The sequence below is a fragment of the Rutidosis leptorrhynchoides genome, chromosome 1, assembly GCF_046630445.1.
Source record: "Rutidosis leptorrhynchoides isolate AG116_Rl617_1_P2 chromosome 1, CSIRO_AGI_Rlap_v1, whole genome shotgun sequence".
Lineage (NCBI taxonomy): Eukaryota > Viridiplantae > Streptophyta > Magnoliopsida > Asterales > Asteraceae > Rutidosis > Rutidosis leptorrhynchoides.
The window spans coordinates 707133973-707156365 of NC_092333.1; the positions used below are offsets into that span (position 1 = coordinate 707133973).

The 22393-nt window shown below is 32.7% G+C and overlaps 1 protein-coding gene across 1 annotated transcript; it reads left to right on the plus strand.

Annotated features, from left to right (window-relative positions):
- Positions 1-455: 455 nt before the first annotated feature.
- LOC139853737 (uncharacterized) lies at positions 456-1643 on the plus strand. Its single transcript, XM_071843103.1, has 2 exons — positions 456-1225; positions 1364-1643. The coding sequence occupies exons 1-2, from the start codon at positions 456-458 to the stop codon at positions 1641-1643; spliced, it is 1050 nt and encodes a 349-aa protein (XP_071699204.1).
- The last annotated feature ends 20750 nt before the right edge of the window (positions 1644-22393 follow it).

Genomic DNA, 22393 nt, shown 5'->3' on the forward strand with positions numbered 1-22393 from the left:
ACAACGATAATCGTTACATATATGTCTCGTTTCGAAATCCTTAAGTTAGTAGCCTTGTTTATATGTATATAACTCATTGTTAATATACTTATGGAGATAATTACTTATCATAATCTCATGTTAACCATATGTATATCCATATATATATATCGTCATGTCGTTTTTACAAGTTTTAACGTTCGTGAATCGCCGGTCAACTTGGGTGGTCAATTGTCTATATGAAACATATTTCAATTAATCAAGTCTTAACAAATTTGATTGCTTAACATGTTGGAAACATTTAATCATGTAAATATCAATCTCAATTAATATATATAAACATGGAACAGTTCGGGTCACTACACTATAGGTTGTGGTACTCGGGTTCTAGGATAGCACGGAACGGGGTAGGTATCTTTTTGGGAAATCTACATAAGGATAACGTTGTTGACGTGGGTAGGTTTAGCGATAGGATTATGTCGGTTAGTCTAATTATTAAGGAGGAAACTTTCACGGTCATTAGCGCGTACGCACCTCATGCGGGTTTAAGTGATGCGGAAAAGAAGAGTTTTTGGGAATTGTTAGATGAGGTAGTGAGGGGGTGCCCAGCGGATCATCGACTAATTATAGGGGGTGATCTGAATGGACACATAGGAGTGGAGGCAGAAGGTTGCGAGGGAGCCCATGGGGGTTTTGGGTTTGGTCCTAGAAATGAAGAAGGGCGCTCAATCGTTGAGTTTGCCATTGCTCACGAGTTGGTTGCAGCTAACTCTTTTTTCAAGAAGAGGGATGCTCAGTTAGCCACTTTTTATAGCGGGGGCCGTTGCAACCAGATTGACTTTTTGCTCCTTCGTAAAGGGGAACTTAGGACATGTAGGGACTGTAAGGTCCTTCCAGCATATACGTGCTCCTCCCAGCACAGATTGTTGATCATGGACCTAGTTACCCGGGGAAGAGTTCATAGGAGGGCTAAGGTTGTGCAACATAGAATCCTTTGGAAGAACCTACATGGAGCGAAGGCAGAGACTTTTAGAACGACTGTGGCCGATAGATTGAGTGTAGAAGGGGATAACGTAGCCCCTGCTAACGTGGACCAGTTATGGAACCGCATGGCGTCCACTATCAGAGAGGTGGCAAAAGAAGCTTTAGGGATGGCATTAGGGACATCGAGAGCCCATAAGAGTAGTAGAGAATCGTGGTGGCTTAGTGACGATGTCCAAATGAAAGTCGCGTTAAAGCAGATGAGGTTTAGGGAGCTCATTACTTTTGGAGAAGGGACACCTGCAGAGAGAACTAGGGTAGAAGAAAGATATAAAGAAGCTAAAAGAGAAGCAAAGAAGGCCGTAGCAATTGTAAAAGACAAAGCTTGTGAAGATTTATATAGGAAACTAGACTCTAAAGAGGGAGCCAGTGACATATATAGAATAGCTAAAGCTAGGGAGCGAAGAGGCAGGGACTTAGTTAACGTCAAATATATCAAGGATGAAGCGGGTCAAAGTATAGTGAGAGAATACCTTATTAAGAAAAGATGGGAAGAGTATTTTGCATCCCTTTTTGGTAGGGAAAGAACAGAGTGGAACGGGGAACTCCGCGAGGTTCGTGAATATCAAAACAACTGTTACTGCACGAGGATTAACCAGGAGGAAGTTAGATCAGCCCTATGAAAGATGGGGAGAAACAAAGCAGTAGGACCAGACCAAATCCCGATTGAGGCGTGGAGGTGCCTAGGAGGCGATGAGGTTAGATGGTTGACAAACCTTTTCAACACGACGTTTAGAAGCGCAAAGATGCCTATGGAATGGAGACTCAGTGAGGTCATCCCTATTTACAAGAACAAGGGAGATGCAAAAATATGTAGTAATTATAGAGGCATAAAGTTACTTAGTCATACTATGAAGCTTTGGGAGAGAGTGATTGAGACGAGGCTCCGACGCGAGACAAAGGTTTCAGAGAACCAATTCGGTTTCATGCCAGGACGCTCGTCGATTGAGACGATTCACATCGTTAGAAGCCTTATGGAGAAGTATAGGGAAAAACAAAAGAACCTACACATGGCGTTCTTAGACCTGGAAAAGGCTTATGACTGTGTCCCGCGCGAGCTGATTTGGAAGATTCTTAACGCTAGGGGTGTCCCAAGTAGATATATAAGAACTATTAGAGATATGTACGATGGTGCGAAGACTCGCGTACGCACGGCAGTGGGAAACACAGAGTTTTTCCATGTAGAGGTAGGTTTACATCAGGGATCGGCCCTTAGCCCATATCTCTTCGCTTTGATCCTAGACGAACTAACTAAGAGGATATAAGATAACATCCCATGGTGCCTAATATTCGCCGACGATATTGTTTTAGTTTCGGATTCCCAGGAGGAGCTTAACAGAAGGCTAGAGCAATGGAGGACTGCACTAGAATCAAATGGCCTACGGATTAGCAGACTTAAATCGGAGTACCTTAGATGCGATTTCAAGACGAGCGAAGAAGAACAAGAGGATTTAGTGGATGTCAGAATTGGGGATCAGATTTTACCTCCACAAGAGTCCTTTAGATATTTAGGCTCGATGCTTCACAAATCGGGAAGGATAGATGAGGACGTGACGCATCGTATACGAGTAGGATGGTTGAAGTGGAGGGCAGCGAAAGGGGTGTTGTGCGACAAGAAGGTACCCCTTAAATTGAAAGGAAAATTTTTCAAGGTCGCAATCAGACCGGCCATGTTGTACGGCTCAGAGTGTGGCCAATGACGAAAGTCCAAGAGAGGAGGATGGAGGTGGCAGAAATGAGGATGCTTAGGTGGACGTGTGGCAAGACCATGCTAGATATGATACCAAATGGAGTTTTTAGGGAGAACTTGGAAGTTGGGAACATAACCAACAAGTTGAGGGAAGGACGACTTAGATGGTTCGGGCATGTTATGAGGCGCCCACTTTTAGCCCCGGTTAGGAGAGTCGAGACCCTCGTTGTTGGGGGCGTAAGGAGAAGGGGTAGACTCAAACGTAGGTTGGAGGATAGATTGAAGCTTGACATGAAGGAGCTCTTATTGACCGAGGACATGACTTCTGATAGGAATTTGTGGAGTAGAATTAGAATAGATGACTAGGTTCTACATGGTGTTTACTTATCTTATATATTTATATTATATTTATTGCCTACTTGCTTGTGTGCACTTCATATATGTTTTTTTTTTTTTTTTTTCGTGGGACTTTACGTATTGGCTGGACATGTTTTATGGATATATAATATATCTATACTTATTGTAGCATATTCACATGCTTTATTGCACTATATGGTTACATGTTTGTATTACATTATATAGCAATTAATTTATACGTACTTACATATCACATGTTTTTATGCTAACATAGCATACTTATTTGTCTATGCCTACATAGTATACCATCTATTTTATACTGCATATTATACCTACATGCTTCTTACCAACATGTTTACGTATACTTATTGTACTTACATGACTTGTTATACTTGCATATTTGACACTCACATATTTTAATTATATGTTATATTACTCAATATTGTTATATGCTTTATTTACCTATATATATCGTATTGGAGTATACATTATTCATGGTAAAGCTTCTATTTTGCCAACTTTACTTGTATATTTTTACTTCACATATCGGATATCATGGTTCTTTCTGGTCGGAGGTCCCTAGGAAGCAGCCTCTCTGCTCTACAGAATAGGGAGGGACGACTTCCTCTACCTGGAGACCGATAGGTATCCTGCGTAGAAGAATGACTTCCCTTTTATTTTAGGGTAGAGGAAAGGACTGCCTACATCTAACCTCCTCCATACTCCACTTTAGTGGAATTGGGTATTGTTGTTGTTGTTGTTGTTATTTTTAAAACTATAGTTCTTGGAAAGCAAAAAGGAGGAAAATGTTAAGGTGAGATAAAAAGGCTCAATAAGACGATAAACACCAGCTTTATTTAGAAAAACTATTAGCTTATTTTATGGAGAAAAAGGAACCTGTATTTCCTTGATGTGAACCTGTATGTGGCATTTTCCCTCTTGAAAACTGTCAGTTTTGATTCTTCACATAACTCGCCGCATTAAGCAGATATAATTTACTAATCAATAGTGTATGACTAAGCAATGGGTACTAAATCAAGTCTTACGGAATGTCACAACACCATTAATGAACTAATAGCAAAGTAGTCTAATAACAGGGTGCAGCAGAGGGCGTTTGAGTCTTATTACATTCGGGTCAACAAGAAGGTCCGGAATGGGCTAGGTACATTTAGAATAATCGCATTCCAAATGAGGTTTTCGTCTTTCATTGGTTAGTGTGGCAAGGTAGTTTCCCGGTTACATAAGTTCTTCGTTACCGCAACGTTCTTCCTCAGGTGCAATCTTCTCTATGCATTTGGTGTCAAGTGTTCGACGAGTCTGTTAATCTCTTCCTTCTTATATTGTCATGGTTGTTTGTTTTCTCAATTGTTCGTGTAAAGTTTTGTCAAGTCAATTCATGTACTGTAACCTCATGAGTTGAATCATCATTTTGATGATTTTTTTAATATTCAGTTCCTTTTTCGCTAAAAAAAGAAATAACAGGGTGCAGATACAATATCACAAGTATGCACAAAAACAACTAGCATTATTTCACTTACAGAATAGGAGTATAAAGTACTAACCCTCGACAAAGTTTCCATGACAATACCTTGAGTAACAGTTGTTGAAAACCTAAGGTTCCAATTCTCCCCCATTGCAAATAATAATTTTATTCCTTTCAATGACCATCTATCTATTGTTAAAATTAATTAACAATAAAATCACTAAAAATTTATTCATAAGATACAGAGAGAAATTTCAAAATAATAAAACTTGACGTCGAACTTTTTTTTCAGCTGAATTAACCATCTCTGAATGCCTGTAACCAAAAAAAGGCAACTTAAAATCAAATATCCATATGCCCAATTGATTGATATAATTTAATCTCAGATTCAACAAATTAAACAAAATTACACAGTTGGGAGACTGAAAGAAACGGTGGCAGCGATGAGTCGGTTCTTGAGTAAACAGGGTAGGGATAAGGTATTGGAGTAAACAGCTCGCCATAAATTGTAACTTACCCGGTTATATCGTGTCCCAAAAAACATACAACTTACTCCTATAAAAAGGGGAAAAAGAGAGTAAATGTACCTGTAACGAATGTACCGAAATTGTTACCAATTACCTTAACTACTTCCTACGATCAAAGAGTCATTTTTGAGGAGCTAAAGCAGCCAGCCTAATACTCAAAGACATCGGGGTACCATATCTAATACTGGATTTACAATTTGTGAAAAAAGAAAGATACTTTTGTACTTACCAACACAGTGATACACGATATTGAATAGTGTGTCTTGCATCTTTTTTTTTGAACGACGATATTGACATTGAATGCTCTCATTTGTCACCCACACACGCGTTATGTTGGCAGTACCATCAAAGGTTGGAAACTCCCTGCTTAGAGTGAGAATCGAACCTGGTAGTACCCAAGTTGGATCCCATCCCCATACCACTCGAGCCAAGCTTCGGATGCTACTATTCTGTAGACAATTAAAAAAGTGAGTTCTGTCCCACTCTATTTATGTTTATGCATCTATGTCGAGTGTACCGTTTAAAGCTCTCAAGAATAAAAGATATGCAAAAGATGGAGCAAAATGCCCGAGCCCGTAAAGCATCTTTAAGTATCATAGTTACAACAGCTAGAGAAATCATAATGCACTTAGTTCCAAACAAACACGAGACCCTCCCTGGACACACTATCTCACCCTCAGCACGTGGAAAAATTTAAGTGAGCCAACTCTGACCTATTATCTAAGTATGTATTATTATGCAACATCCATTTCAATGACATCTATATGGTTCACAAAACATACCCAATTACGAAGTATCTATAAGCGAAAACATAAACTAGTCATCAATCTTAGTTTGAAAACATTGAAATGGGTCATCCCAAAAGGTAGCACCACATCATCAAATGTAATATCCTTTATCCTGTCATCCTATTACAGCTAAAGTTACGTGATCATCAAATGTATAACAACAGTGATATTCATTACCTTAACTGCAGTGTATCTGTAAGTGTTACTTCCTCATGAACTTTTTAAGAATTCAAAGCACCCAAACTATTACTAAAAGACAGGTTCACATAAATTGTGTGTATAGTATTAGTTGTATTTCTATTCAAATATTTAATAGATTAGATTATGTCATGGTTGCAAACTTAAACCGTCACATGATGAAAATGCCATCCGGTTAGCCATAATAAGGCTCGAATCTTCAATGTACAAACATAAACATCGAAACCAACAAGGGACTTGTTTGACAAGCGACAATATTAACCCTGGTCGAAAGTTTGAAACTAGCAACATGCATTTTTCACAAGCCACGGCATATATACACACATTGAAACAACCCGACCCGACCCGTCTCAACCCAGCCCGTTTGCCAGGTATACCTAATATAGAAACTGGACTAAAGTTGGTTACAATTGTATGCAATTAAACCTTTCTGCCCTGTTCTGCTATGTGTGTGCTAACATGGACCGGGTCAGTGAAATGAACAGTCCTATAAACAACAATGGCGTTAATGAAGCTTAACAACCTCCATAAAGATACTGAAGAGGATTATGAAACCTTTTAAGCATGTAATTATGTGACACTCCAAATTCAAGTTTAAGAGCTAATGTCCTTAAGCCATCAACAATGCTTGTTCTTTGGGAAGATATTTCCCCTGAAAAGAAATGTTCAAATAGATTAAGAGGTAGTTAACAAGAGGAAGATGTGGCACTTTTGACTTTTACATATAAACGGGTTGATCTGGGGTGAGTTTTAAACCTCCCAACCCACTCAACCCGCCCATATTGCCACCTCTAAGATACAGAGAGAAACTAATGTCATGATAACCTGTGGATGTTCCTTTTGCTAGCCCGTCCTTGATGGCACACACGGGAATCCATAAACGCTATCGAAATTGCTTGCCCAATCTGGTAATTATATATTACCGTTCTTAAGCGTAAGCTGAGCAAATTCTTTGGAAACAGCAGAAACAGTGTTACTATCACCATCTATATATTTCTCCATTTCGATGGCACACGATTGATCAATCCTCAAGCCTGGGCCAGCGTCAATGTACAAAACAGCCCCTTCGAGAGTGTGATTAGTTAACTGGCTTTACAATTATCTCGACCCACTGAGGCTCATTCTGCAGTAAGATCTACAAGGGGCCTAGGTTTTAACACCTAAGATTGTAACACAACATTAACTTTGAAATATAATTAATATAGTTATATACTACTAAGAAACATGTTCAGGATAGATTAGATGGGTAATGTTGACCCAAAACACTTTTTTTGTCCAGAAAAAATTCATAATTGTTAAAATTTAATTTAAGTGTCAATCATGAAGACAAAAGTTACTGTAAATAATGAGATAACACAAAACTCCGTTGTGCCATTAGACCCAATGTATTTTAAGGTAAATTTATTTCTATTGACCCCTTAGAAATAGAACATAACCCAAATCAACCCATTTGGGTTGAAATCACCACCCTAGAAGTCGCAGTTGAGCCCTGTATGTATAGAGTGCAATGATTTCCTTTGGCAGTTTAGCGTATAAAAAAAGCAGTTGCTGCCAATCTGCCCTGTAAGAACACCCAAGACATACAAACCAGGCTTTTGTGGGGGCAACGAAAGAGTTATTATATTTCTACCAGGGTTCAATATTGTAGCACCACAGCTCCTGATTGCCTAAAATATTATAAGATGTCCATAAAAATTTTGCATTTGCATATTCACAGTAATTAAAACATGTGTGCATCCAACATACCTTAACACGAGCATCTGCATTATTGGTGTCGAATTGAATAATTTTTTCCCAAGCTCAAGTATTCCAGTGTCTAATGATCTGTTCATCGGGTCTGTTCGTATTCCAACTTCTGAGGGTGGTGATTCGACTCCTGTTAATTCGAATCGGGTAAAGCTCTCGTCAATTAATTGTGTGCTTCCGGTTTTTGACTCTGTAAACGAGCTTGAGGATGATTCTGCTGGTTTGGTTCATGCGTCAAAGTTGAAAGAATCGAGATTGGGAATTGCGGTTAATTGCTCTGGTTCTGGTAAGGGTTTTGAAGATGGAACTGGATCAAAGCTTGTGGTAATGGACCCTCATTCTGTTGGGTCGTGTATTGACAGTGTTCATGGATCTTAGGATAATTTGGGTAAGGGCGCAATTGGTTTTCAATCTCTTGCATCTATATTCGATAAATCCGTTGGTACAGATGACATAACACCCGTTTAACATTCCCTTTCATCATCTGCAAAACTCAAACACTTTATTATTACTTAAATTATACATATAAATATTTACTAGTTACTAGTTACTACAGGACTTCAAAATTGAAAATGAAAAACTTACACGGGCAAATAAATTACCTCAACAGATTTATGTATCGCACGCGGAAGAAACTTCATGCTAACAAAGACTATTTTGTTTTTGCATAGTTTAAAGGATAATATAAATTAACCAAAACAACTTATATATAAGATAAAATATAAACTAGTCATCAATCTTAGTTGGAAAACATTGAAATGGTTCATCCCAAAAGGTAGCACCACATCATCAAATGTAATATTCTTTACCCTGTCATCCTATTACAGCTAAAAATACCTGTTCATCAAACGTATGACAATGGATATTCATTACCTTAACAGCAGTATCTTCTCTTGAACTTTTTAAGAATTCAAAGCAGCCAAACTATTACTAAAAGACAGGGCCACATAAATCGTGTGTATAGTATGAGTTGTATTTCTATTCAAATAATTTAACAGATATGATTCCATCATGGTTGCAAACATAAACCGTCACATGATGAAAATGCCATCCGGTTGTTGTCAAGCCAAAATAAGGCTCAAATTTTCAATGTGCAAACATAAACATCGAAACCAACAAGGGACTTGTTTGTCAAACGACAATATTAACCCTGGCCGAAAGTTCGAAACTAGCAACAGGCATTTTTCACAAGCCACGGTATATATACATACATTGAAACCGTCAATTGTATTCAGACTTACGAAAACCAACAACATCAATACCCATTTTTTACAAGCCACAATATACCTTGAACATATAGCAAACATATTTTGGAAAACAGTCTCCTTTAAACATATTTTGGAAAACCAACATAGAAACCCAATGACAACGTCTTGTACAAGCCATGACATAAATCCATATTGAAACCGTCAATTTAAAATAGATTCTGGCAAAACTAAAATGGAAACCCACAAGAGACTTTTTTCAAAGTCATGATATAAACCGTCATCGAAAGTTTAAAACCCACAAGGGAGGTTCTTTTACAATCCACGGTATAATAAACCCACATATCGTAACCGTCAATTCTTTTGAAATTTTGGGAAACCAACATCAAAATTATAAACAAACAAGTTCCAAGTCAAAGGAGCCTGTGATAAGAGGTTGTTTTAACCCATTATCCAACCCGCCCATTTTTCCACCTCTATCAAATGCCTATGGGGCTTCAACACAAGCACAACAGCCCATATATACAGCATAAAGGGCAACATAGTGGTGATAAGAGGTTGTTTAGTCACCTTTATTATTATTATTTCTTATTAGAACCGAACTAATAATCACAAACATAACGTACCTTCTTGTATCACTGATCAATTCACAGCTCTTCATTTTCCACCAATTCAACTAGAGGCTTTCATTTTTCAGCCTATGAATCATGCAATCAAAAATACATAGATCAATTTTATACCACAACTCAATGAGAAACAAGTTACGATTCTAAGCAAAGATGCTTACAGGAGTGATAACAGGCTGGACATAGCCGTGAATACTGCAATAGAATATATATGAAATAACGAAAACTATCAACCAAACATGACCAAAACATCCAGATATCATTATACCCAACAAATAAAGCCAAAGTCTTTTTGGTCAGTTTCGCATTTATACATCTTCAACTAAACACTGATTCAATTTTGCAACTGATTTCAGCTCAATTACCCAACATATTGTTTCCATGCTTTGTAGAGCTTGTAATTAGTAGATATCTTACAAAAGTATTAATTAATGAATAATGAGCACATTTAAAAGAGCCAAAGGGACGGACCTGTACACCAGCATATTGTTTCCATGCTTTGTAGGCTTGTAGTTAGTAGATATCTTACAATAGTTTAATACTGCGAGTTCATGATATCGTAAGATGAAAGCATAGTTACCCAATACTCTTATTTGAGATTTAGAACACAGATTCTTGGCTCTATGTCAAGAATAATGTATTGGATGATAAATCAGCAATAGATAAATTATTGTTTTAGAAGTCGATACACAAGCTTCTTCCTTTTGGCCTATGCTGGCTCAAAAATCTGAATACACAACATCATGAATGAAGCATATGTCAATGCAAAGGTTAACGACTGATTATTGCAGCACATCTGAAATAGTAGATTACCACCAGTCTACTTTGCCGATGCAACCTATAAGCCAAAATGTGTACATAAATCATATACAAGATTAAATATATAAATACATAAATGATATTCACATATTAATTTATCATTACATACAATCCCCAGTTTTCACAAGCATCATTAAGCATCTACATGGTAGCAACTCTCTGTACTGTTCAGTTTCTCCATGTTGATCAATGGTAAGTTTCACATCTACTGTATTTGGCAACATGTATACACATATAATAATCGAATAAAAAAGAAACCTGAACATACGATGTGCAGCTGCACTATTTGCTAGTGACAGCCCTTTCTTCTAATGGGTTATTAAGAGTTGAGATAAGCACTGGGACTAGGGTTTATACCAGCATGCATCACAGCACTCTCCTAAATTATCAACCAAAAGTATTAGAGCACCGTTTCCGCCACCTCCACTACTATGAGCAAGTCAATTCACTTACGGGCAAGAATATATCAAAATACTTGAAAGAATACATTTTGTAAGACACCTTTAAGTTTGTAGATTCAGATGAAGTCCCCTTAGAGTTCGATCGTACTAATAAAAAGGTCAATTTATGTCCAGCCATTTTAGCTTCACATGAGACCGAACCCTTCTACTTCTACATCTACTAATCAATCAAATGTAACTAATTTTTGGACCTCTTCTTTTGGAAGCTATGAACTTGATTCAGCAGAAGGCAAACAATTAATGGCTCTCCAACAAATGAGGTTAACTTCTTTCTTCATTCATGGATTCATGTATCTATCTGTTCAGAAGTTTCCATGTCATTTGCAGAAATTTGGGCTGCATACTCTAGGCCACATCAAAGGAGAGAAAGAGTTAATCCGTTTGTACACGAGACAGCCATAGAATTGCCCTGCCAGATAACAGTATATCTTAGATTCTCTCAATCAACTTAGATATTAAAAAAATATGTATAAGTGAAACATAAACCAGTCAACAATCTTACGTTGAATACATTAGCATGGGCAATCCCAAAAGGCAGCACTACAACACAATGCTTAATAGGATCTTGAACCCTAGGACAGGAAAAGTCATATACAGTTCAGGAGATGATAGACATACAGAGGCTGCATTTCGACCTGTATGTTTGGGTGAAGACTCATCTCTAATGGGTCAAACGGGTAAAGTTCATAATCTCTCATATATTTTTGTATTCAAAAACTTAACATGAAAAAACATTCTACTTTTGCAATGCAATTTGGACAAGAAAACATTATAGGCCAACCCGGTTGGCCAATACCACACATACGTGTGCTGACCCATTTATCCAACCACCTGATCCCGCATCATTAAATATGTTGTAATTTTACATAAATACATATCCAGGTTTCGTTTTTATGGAATGTGTACTAATAGACTCTATAGTTGTAAAAAATAGTGCAACCCTGTAACGAACCTTAATCTGTGCATTTGTACTAGTTGATCTCGCCTTATGACAAAAGGTCAACATTTTGCTATGTTCCAAACATCGAAAAAGTCGAATGCAAACTTGTCTCAAGTGATTACTCAGGGCAAACGGACAAGTACGCCTCTGCATTATTTTATCCTTGTTTTAACCCATTATCCAACCCGCCCATTATTCCACCTCTATCAAATGCATATGGGCTTCATCGCAGGCACAACAGTCCATATCTACAGCGTAGAAGGTAAGAAGTATGCCAAATGTATTGAATAAAAGGTACCGAAAATGTATTGAAGTAGAATTCAGTAATGCCATATGTACTTGTCAATCTATTTAAGTATAATTATTTACAGGGTATTCAAATTCAAATGTATTCAATAAAAGGAATTGAAAGCTAAAAATACCTGATCATCAAATGTAATATCCTTAACCGCAGTGGATCCCTGAAATCAACATCAAGATCAACAATCTTCTTTGCAGTCCCATTTTCTACTATGACAACATCACCTAAAACCTTCATATTTACTTAAGACTAACAGAATACCAAAAATCTAACTACAAACCACATGCAGGTTGTATAATAACAAATCAAAATCAGTACCTTACATGTTATATTCATTCACATGATCAGAATATACAGTTTATTATATGTTGTTTTACTCTCGCTCCATTAAGGATGTGTATTTAGCACCTTTGTCAGGTGATCTTTCGCAGGCATGAGTTCGACAGTAATGTCCCCTTCCTTTTCTGATACTCAAAAACCAAAAGAAAAATATTTGAAATCAAAAACCAAAAACAACCCACAGACTTCTGTAAGATATTAGAAATCCAAATCAGTATCCACATGATTGAAATATTCAGTTAGACGTGTGTTTTCCTCTTGATAGAACAAAAGAACAACTGAAAATTTTTAATAAAAATAATTAGCACCGGACATAATATATAAAAAAAAGAGTTTTAAGATATGATTCTTAAGAATTAACAAAAAGTTACAAGAATTAACATAAAACTTACAATAATTACTATGACAAAAGAAAAGAATTAAAAGAAAGATGAAACTTATTACCAGAAACAAGAACAATGTCATTCATTGTGTATAAGGTTCTTCAGGACCCCATGCTTCTGTATCTTCTTTTGATAACCCTAAATTCCAAAAATTTAACATATAGTCAAAGATATAAACGGAACAAAACAAGACATAAACCATCATTGATAATTCAAGATAACCCTAACTTCAACGATTATTTAATCAATTCGTCCGAAAACCTCTAAATTTGTGGAGCATTCACAAAACGTAAACAGACAACCCTAACATCGAAGGATTAGATCAAATTTTCCAGAAAACCCTAACTTTGAAATATTCAAACATTGATTGAAAAGAGAAAAAGGAGATACTGTTATCAAAAACCCTAATTTTTTGTTGAAAAGAATTTGATGATGATGATACAGAGTGAGAACGACTGTCGCGTATTTATAGGTATAGATGGCGTTATTTCAACGCTGATTACGGTAACGGTCAAATATAATTGTAAAAAAAAAAACGCGGTATCCTTCTGCTCAATCCTTAATTATTTAAATGTAATGGAAATTTAATTAAAACGAACTCGTATTTATTTAATTTAAGTAGTGTAAAGTGTAATTTACATCGATAGTCGGATAGGAAATTGCGTGGTCAGTTGTGAAGTATAATTTTTTTTTGTTCAAGGAGTTTTCTAAACATAGTCCTTGCGGGTTATGACTATGCTTAAAAAAATTGTGTGTTTAGATAGTAGTTTGAAAGAGAATAAAAATTACAAATTCACTGAGAGTTTATATCAAAATTTTTACAATGAAAATTACAAATCCACTAAGGACGAGTGACCCACCTTTCCCCCACATATTTCCGCTCCTGAATGTGGTTTATATCAAATTATGGAATTATTATTACTTAATAACTAATAATAATTTATAATTATTAATTTAATAATTTAATAATTTAATAATAATAATAATAGTTATAGTTAATAACAATAATAATAGTAATAAATAGTTTTTCTTTTAGGTATGGAAGAGAATAAAATTTATTGAGTTTTTTTTATAGGAGTTACAAATTAATGGTTAAAAATCAAATTATTTATTGAAATTTTAAATTATTGGTTGATTTGTATAGACAATCTAAATCAATGACCATATATAAGCGATTTTAAAGGCCTATGTTTAGTCATTTGAAAAAAAAAAAAAATCATTGTTGGTCCTTAAAGTTTGTATCAAAATCATGAAAGATAATGTTTAAATTGATCAATTGTTGATCCCAAGTTTTATACATTGGACATAAATGGTTTCAGAGTTAAATGATCGTTACTCCCGACTAGTTAAGTGAAACATGTAATAATGTACACATGATGAGCTTTATGATCTTTTTACATTGGCATCTCAAATATATTTTAAGTATGAACAGAAAACATTTTATGTAGTTGATTTTTTGTGAGAAGTACTCTGTTTATATGACAGAAATGGGATAGACAAACACATGCTATATATTTAAGATTTTGTTGTAACCGTTATTAATTCAGAGAACTAAATGAGGTATAAATTAGTTTATTTGCATGGAGCTTTCTTTGAAGCATATGCTTTGTAGTAATTGTGTTACACTTTCAGCAACTTGTATTGGAGAAGGACTTGATGGTGAGAGAGAACGCATGCAGGGTAGGTTAACTTTTTGAGGATTTTCCGGGTCATACTATGCTCTAAGATGCTTGTTGAGGAAGTGCAGAAAGAAAGAAACGCTGTGATGACCCGCAATTTCCGACCAAATTTAAACTTTATCTTTAAATGATTTTGACACGATAAGCAAAGTCTGTAATGTTGAGTATCAAAAAGTTTTGGAACTATATTCATGTAATCAAATTACCTTTTGACTATTCCCAACGATTCACGAACCATAAAACCGTAAATAGAAATGTATATGAATTAAATAAACAATTACATAGTATATATTATATAATCATCAGATATTATATAATTAATAAAATGCAATATTAATAAAGTAAATTGATTACAAATCAAAATTTAGTTGTTGAAATAATATAATTAATATCGTCATTAGTATTATTAATACAAATATCAATATTTGTATTATTACTGTTATAGTTGTAAATATTAAAAGTCTAATGAATAAAAGATTAGGATTTTCAAAATAAAGATTTTAGATATAAATATTAGTATAATAATGATTAAGATTATAATTAAATTATAATTCAAATATTATTAGTTATTATTATTAATACTATTATTCTTATTAATATTATTACTTTTATAATTACCATTAACATTAAAAGGCATTGTTATAATTATAAGTTATCATTATTATTAAAAAAATTATCATTATTACCATATTTTTTATTTTATTGTTAATATCATTATTATTATCTAGTATTATTATAATTATTACTAATATATTATTATTATTGGTATTATTATTAATATTAATATAAATAGTATTAACATTTATTAAAATCATTATTATAAGTAATGTTATTTATATTAAGATACAACTTACTATTATTATCATTAATGTTATTATTATTATTAATAAATATTGTTATTTATATTATTATTAGTATTTTTATTTATAATATTAAAAGTATTATTACTATTAATATATTTATTATTAATATTAATTATATATAAAAAAAGAATAATACAGAATCCAAAAGTCCAGTTGTAATTCGCTGTCTATCTTTTTTTAATTATCTGATAAGTTAAACACGTTTGATTCCATTTTCAAAACAGTCCAAAATCAGTTGAAGATCACGATCGACTTTATTATTATTTTTTTCTTTTCTTCTTCATTTTTTTTTGTTTCTGTCTAAATCCTGTCTACAATCTGTTACGGGTCGGTTTCAAACAATCACTACACTACAACCTTGATTGAATATAAGTAGTACCTCAATACATTCAATCATCCACTGTAAAAATTGAAATTTAACAGAAATTCCATAAACCAAACCCATTATTCTCTGTTCTTCATTTATTTTTATCAAAACCCGAATCCAAGTCGAATTTCAAAATGTATTAATGCAGAGTCATTAGAAATCATGTTTTCAAGCGAACTGGAAAGTTGCAAATCTCAATTTTTCATAACGACTTCAAATTGTGGAGTCAAAGTTTATTGTCAAAAAGTCAAACCTTTTGTTCATCGCAAAATTTGAATTCCTTTTGATGTTTCTGATTCAATTGAGTATTTAGGAAGTTTATAAGAATGATTCTAAACCTATTTTATGTTACAACCTTTGTCTGAAACCGATTAAAAGTCAAAATCAATGTATGAGTTCGTGGTGTTCTTCGTGACAGTCTTTTTTTTTTAATTGTTTTGGTTAACTGTTAATTAATAACCCCTCAATAGGTTGATTATAATTCAATTTCAGTGTCTTAATTTAAATTTGTAACTTGTGATTTTATTTGATTAATGCTCTGGTCGATTTAAATTTGTTGAAGATGAAGAAAAAATAAGAACACAAAGTTACGGTTTATATTATATTTAGTTTATGAGTTTAATGAGAAAACTGGAACGGATCAATGGTTAAGGAGTGTGTTGTGTGAGCGGGTGGTCACGGGTTCGAGTCCAGGGGTTGTCATATTTTTTTTTGGAACCCATTTCACTTGAGGTAGTTTTCTAATTCTATTATTATTATTATTATTATTATTATTATTATTATTATTATTATTATTATTATTATTATTATTATTATTATTATTATTATTATTATTATTATTATTATTATTATTATTATTATTATTATTAATTATTATTATGATTATTATTGTTATTATAAGAATTATTATTATTATCAAAGTTATAAGTATTAAAACAATTATTATTATTATAAGTATTATTAATGTTATCATTATTAATACTACGATTATGGCTATTATTATTATTATTATTATTATTATTATTATTATTATTATTATTATTATTATTATTATTATTATTATTATTATTATTATTATTATTATTATTATTATTATTATTATTATTATTATTATTATTATTATTATTATTATTATTATTATTATTATTATTATTATTATTATTATTATTATTATTATTTACGAATATAATAAAAAGTTATTATTATTTTCATAAACATTAGTATTAGAATCATTATATAAATATTAGAGTTATTATTATTATTAAAATATGTATTATTATTAATATTAACATTATTATTAAAATGATACAATTACTAGTATTGTTATTATTAAAAATTACTATTATTAATATTATCATTTTTTAGTAAAATTATTATTTTGATATCACTAAAACTATCATTATTATTGTTATTAGTATTATTACGTAGTTACTAAAATCAATATCATAATTATCATTAACAATAAAATTAATATTTTTACATTTAGCATCATTAAGATCATTATTATTATTATTATTAATAAAATTACTAACATTATTATCTTATTAATAATATTAAGTATTATAATTATTTTTACCACTATTAATATTATTTTAGTATTACTATAACTATTATTAATAATATAAAAATGATATATTTAATATATATAACATAACAAAAAAATTAATATTTTATTATAAACAAAATGAATATATGATATATATATATATATATATATATATATATATATACTATTAATACAAAAAGGATATAACTAATGAATTTATATATATATATATATATATATATATATATATATATATATATATATATATATATATATATATGTGTGATAGATTACAATTATGTATATTAATAAATATACAAATGATATAGGTTCGTAAATCCGAGGTCAACTCTGCATTGTTCAGTTTCGTCAAATGTATTTTTACTACAAAATACAATATCGTGAGTTCATTTGATTCCCTTTTACTCTTTACACTTTTGAGACTGAGAATACATGCGCTGTTTTTACAATTGCTTTATTAAATGCTTTTGAAATATATTTTGAACTGCGAATACATGCAATGCTTTTATAAATGTTTGACGAGATAGACACAAGCAAAACATTCCTCGAATGAATCATTATGCAGACTGAAGTTTTGTGGATTATAATTGAATTATGTGGACATGATAATTGCCACCATTGAATTATGTGGACATGATAATTGCCACCATTGAATTATGTGGACATGATAATTGCCATCAATTGAAGTGAATGTTATGTATCGAGAGAATGATTTTTATACACAGGTTATGTGTATTAGTTTTTGTGCACGAGATATGTGTACGGTTACTAAGATTTATGAAAAAGGATTTCGTACACGAGAAAGTTGTACTGTATTTAAAAGATATCGCATGTACATTACAGGTGGGTATAGGATTCGGGCCCATTTGTACCATGCAACATTTAAATCTTGTGGTCTATCAAAATGATAAATTTTATTATTTTAAGATAAACCTATGAACTCACCAACCTTTTGGTTAACACTTTAAAGCATGTTTATTCTCAGGTATTAAATAAATCTTCTGTTGTGCATTTGCTCATTTTAAAGACATTACTTGGAGTCGATCATCGCAATGGGACCAGATGTTGGTGACTTCGTCCAGATGGATTAGGACGGGGTATGACATGTGGTATCAGAGCGGTGGTCTTAGCGAATCAGGTCTTGCATTAGTTTGTCTAACTGATAGTTGTTTAGATGCATTAGTGGGTCTGGACTTTGACCGTGTCTGTATGTCAAAAGTTTTGCTTATCATTTTGTATCGAAAATTACTTGCTTATCATCCTTAAAGTCTAGACACGTCTTATTGCCTCTATTGCATGAATAGTGTATAGACAAAATTCATATCTTAGCGTATCTGCTAATTCATATCTTAGCGTATCTGTGAAATCTTTTGTTCTATATATATAGATATTCTATGTAATTAGAATACCATCTGATAGCCGAAAATCATTTCATATTGAAAATCCTTTATTTGAAAGTACGAAATGGGACTCGTCACTAGTTCAAGTTCTTCGAAACCCGACAGCTATTCCGACATGAATGTTCACCTAAGCTCCGGAGGCAGCGTCACCAGAATGAATCAACCAATTCATCTGATGGGTTCGTAGTCGACTTAACCAATGGATAATGCGATCCTTTTCACCAACCAAATTCACCTCTTGGCGAAGAATCTGAAACACTTACCGGCGAACCTATTCGTAATACCATTTTCCCTCTCATTTCCGGAGTATCTCACCACGACTATATCACAAGTCAGATTCTAAACCTTATTCATTCACTCGTTCCTACCGACAATCATCCCGGAGTAATAAAGTCAACGAGCTTCGCGCCCGAGTTGTAGCCTTGAAAAATATGGTGCAAAACGTACCAGCTTCAGCAACATCAATGACATCAACAGTACCACCAGCAACAACACAAACCACAACAATACACGCCTCAACATCACAATCTGTACCTCGAGCATAATCATCGTTCTACATGACGTTCTACATCATTTATCTTCGTACGACATGACGATTATGTAATCTCTAATGTTCTAGAGATTATATATTCTTTTTCTAAAAGTAAATCAAATGAGTTTAATATCATATTGACTCATTAAATCCATGATTACGTCTGAAGAGAATATATATGTAAGTATATTTTCATAAAGATTGTAATTAAAAATTCTTTTGTACAAACGATTAATGGTGAAAATATTTTAACGGGTAGGTAATACCCGAGAAATATTTAGATTTCACATTAATAAGTTACATTGTACATTCTTCGAATCTGATTCAACAGTCATTTACTATCCTACTTATACCCACAGATATACGTATCCGTTCACCGCAGAATAACCATTTTCATTCAATTTCATATTTGGATTTTGACCTATCAGAGTCCAACAAGTGGCATAATGAAGAAAACATTGGACAAAAATAATATTTGTTAGAAACAAACAATTTAACTATGAGAAGAATTTTGATAAGAATCCACGCTAACTGTTCCTAGCTAACTGATTAATTCCGTATTACATTTATTTATCGCAATTTATTATCGCAATTTTAATTCTCGCAATTTTATTTATCGTCATTTAATTTCTGTTATTTATTTTACGCACTTCAAATATCGGGATACGTACACAAGGTTTTGACATATCATATCGACGCATCTATATATATTATTTGGAATAACCATAGACACTCTATATGCGGTAATGATCGAGTTAGCTATACAGGGTTGAGGTTGATTCTATAATAATATATATAATTTGAGTTGTAACCGAGTCTGAGACATGTATACAATGGGTCACGAATACGTATTAATTAATTCGAATATTATATATTAAACTATATATGAATTGTTGAATCACTAACTGTGGACTATCAACTGTGGACTACCAACATTGGACAATTAAAATGAATTAAAATATTGATTATAACATATGAAACTAAACAATTCTTCAAGTTTGCCACTTGATTTCATCTTAAACCTCATTTGTATCTTGACGATTACAATCTGCATTCAAATCTTTCATAATTCTTGAAAACACCGCACTCGAGAGGATGAACCAACTGCACTTCATCTACGGAAGAATAGATTGATGCATATAGTTATGCACCTGAAAACACTCAGAAACTGAGTAAACGTTTAACACGTATATGTGCTAGCTTCTTTGGCATTGTTATTACCAAAAATAACATTGCAATTCTTTTTCAAATTAGCCAATTTTGTCACAGCTCCAGCAAATCAACTTCGATTTTCATTTGGATTAGCCTTGTTATAACTTGAAATATAAGTTGCCTTTCGTCATCGTTATCGGAGAACCGTTTATATTCCACCACATTAGCAGAAACTTACCAATAACTTCATTACTTATTGGCTTAAGTCGCTCCGAAGAACTATTATATTTGTTCATTAAAACCCTATCATATACTCATCCGCACCTTGTAACGAGAATTGCCATACCAATTACCGAGAATTAGCAATCAGTATTTTGAATATCGCAGCGTTTCTACATCAACAGTTATATGTACATATATAACATCTATCTCCTAGAATTATGATCTTCAATTCTGAAATTCTAAAAAGCACTCTAGTCTACGAATCAGTTCTTAAATTTTGAGAAAGCTGATAAAGCAGCGAAAAACTGTTGATGACTTTAACAGTCAAAAGTATGATGATAAAGAATGGAGTGTTGGAAACCCTCAGTAGAAAATTGATACTGGAAGGATTGAGCAAACCATGAGGGAGACCAAGGACAAATACAAGAACCAAACTCTGTATTTAAAGAATCCTGATGATTATGTTTCTGATGAAATCTTTAGCGAGTACCTTATATATATATATATATATATATATATATATATATATATATATATATATATATATATATATATATATATATATATATATATATATATATATATATATATATAATTGCTCTAAATCATTGTGAATGAATTTCTTCATCACACTTTGATTCTAAAATTCTAAAATATTATCGTATCTTTCATTATAAATATCCTCAATATTTCTGAAGATATTTTCATAACTATTTTTATCAAAAATCAATTATCTCTTCGCGATATCTGTATTACATCAAAAAGGAAACAGCTTTAGTTTTTATATTCTGTAAAACTTCGAATTTAAAATATGAATGTTTTGAAGTAGTGTTGAGAACTGAAGCATGAGTTAGTATATGATAATGCTAAAAATGAACATATATTTCATAGCATTATCCCTCAAGAAAGACAAGCTTTTAGTTGCAATTGTTCTATTTACAAGTGATATTCGTTTAAATAATAAAAGATGAAGACAAAAGACAGATTCGACGAATTGAAGACGCAAACGACCAAAAAGCTAAAAAGTACAAAGTACAATCAAAGTGGTTCAAATTATTGATGAGAAACGTCTCAAAATTACAAGAGTACAAGACGCAAAACGCAAAGTACAAGATATTAAATAGTACGCAAGGACGTTCGAAAATCCGGAACCGAGACATGAACCAACTTTCAGTGCGCGACGCAACGGACCAAAAATTACAAGTCAACTATGCATAAGAATAAAATATAATATATAATTAATTATATATATTATTATATAATATAATTTTAAGCAGCCCACGTTTTGGATTTAATATGTGAGCTGGATTCCAGACCTCCGCACTCGCGGAGCTTTTGTGAAGGAAACATCCGCACTCGCGGAGCTCTACAGTACAACGTGGGCCTATAAAAGGCATCGAATTCTGCACGAAAATTCACATTTTTTTCTCTTCTCTATCTCTCAACGTATATATATATATATATATATATATATATATATATATATATATATATATATATATATATATATATATATATATATATATGTATATATATATATATATATATATATATATATATTATAATTTTAATAATAATAAGGGTATGTTAGCGAATGTTGTAAGTGTGTAAGTCGAAATTCTGTCCGTGTAACGCTACGCTCTTATTAATCATTGTAAGTTATGTTCAACTTTTTTAAATTAATGTCTCGTAGCTAAGTTATTATTATGCTTATTTAAGCCGAAGTAA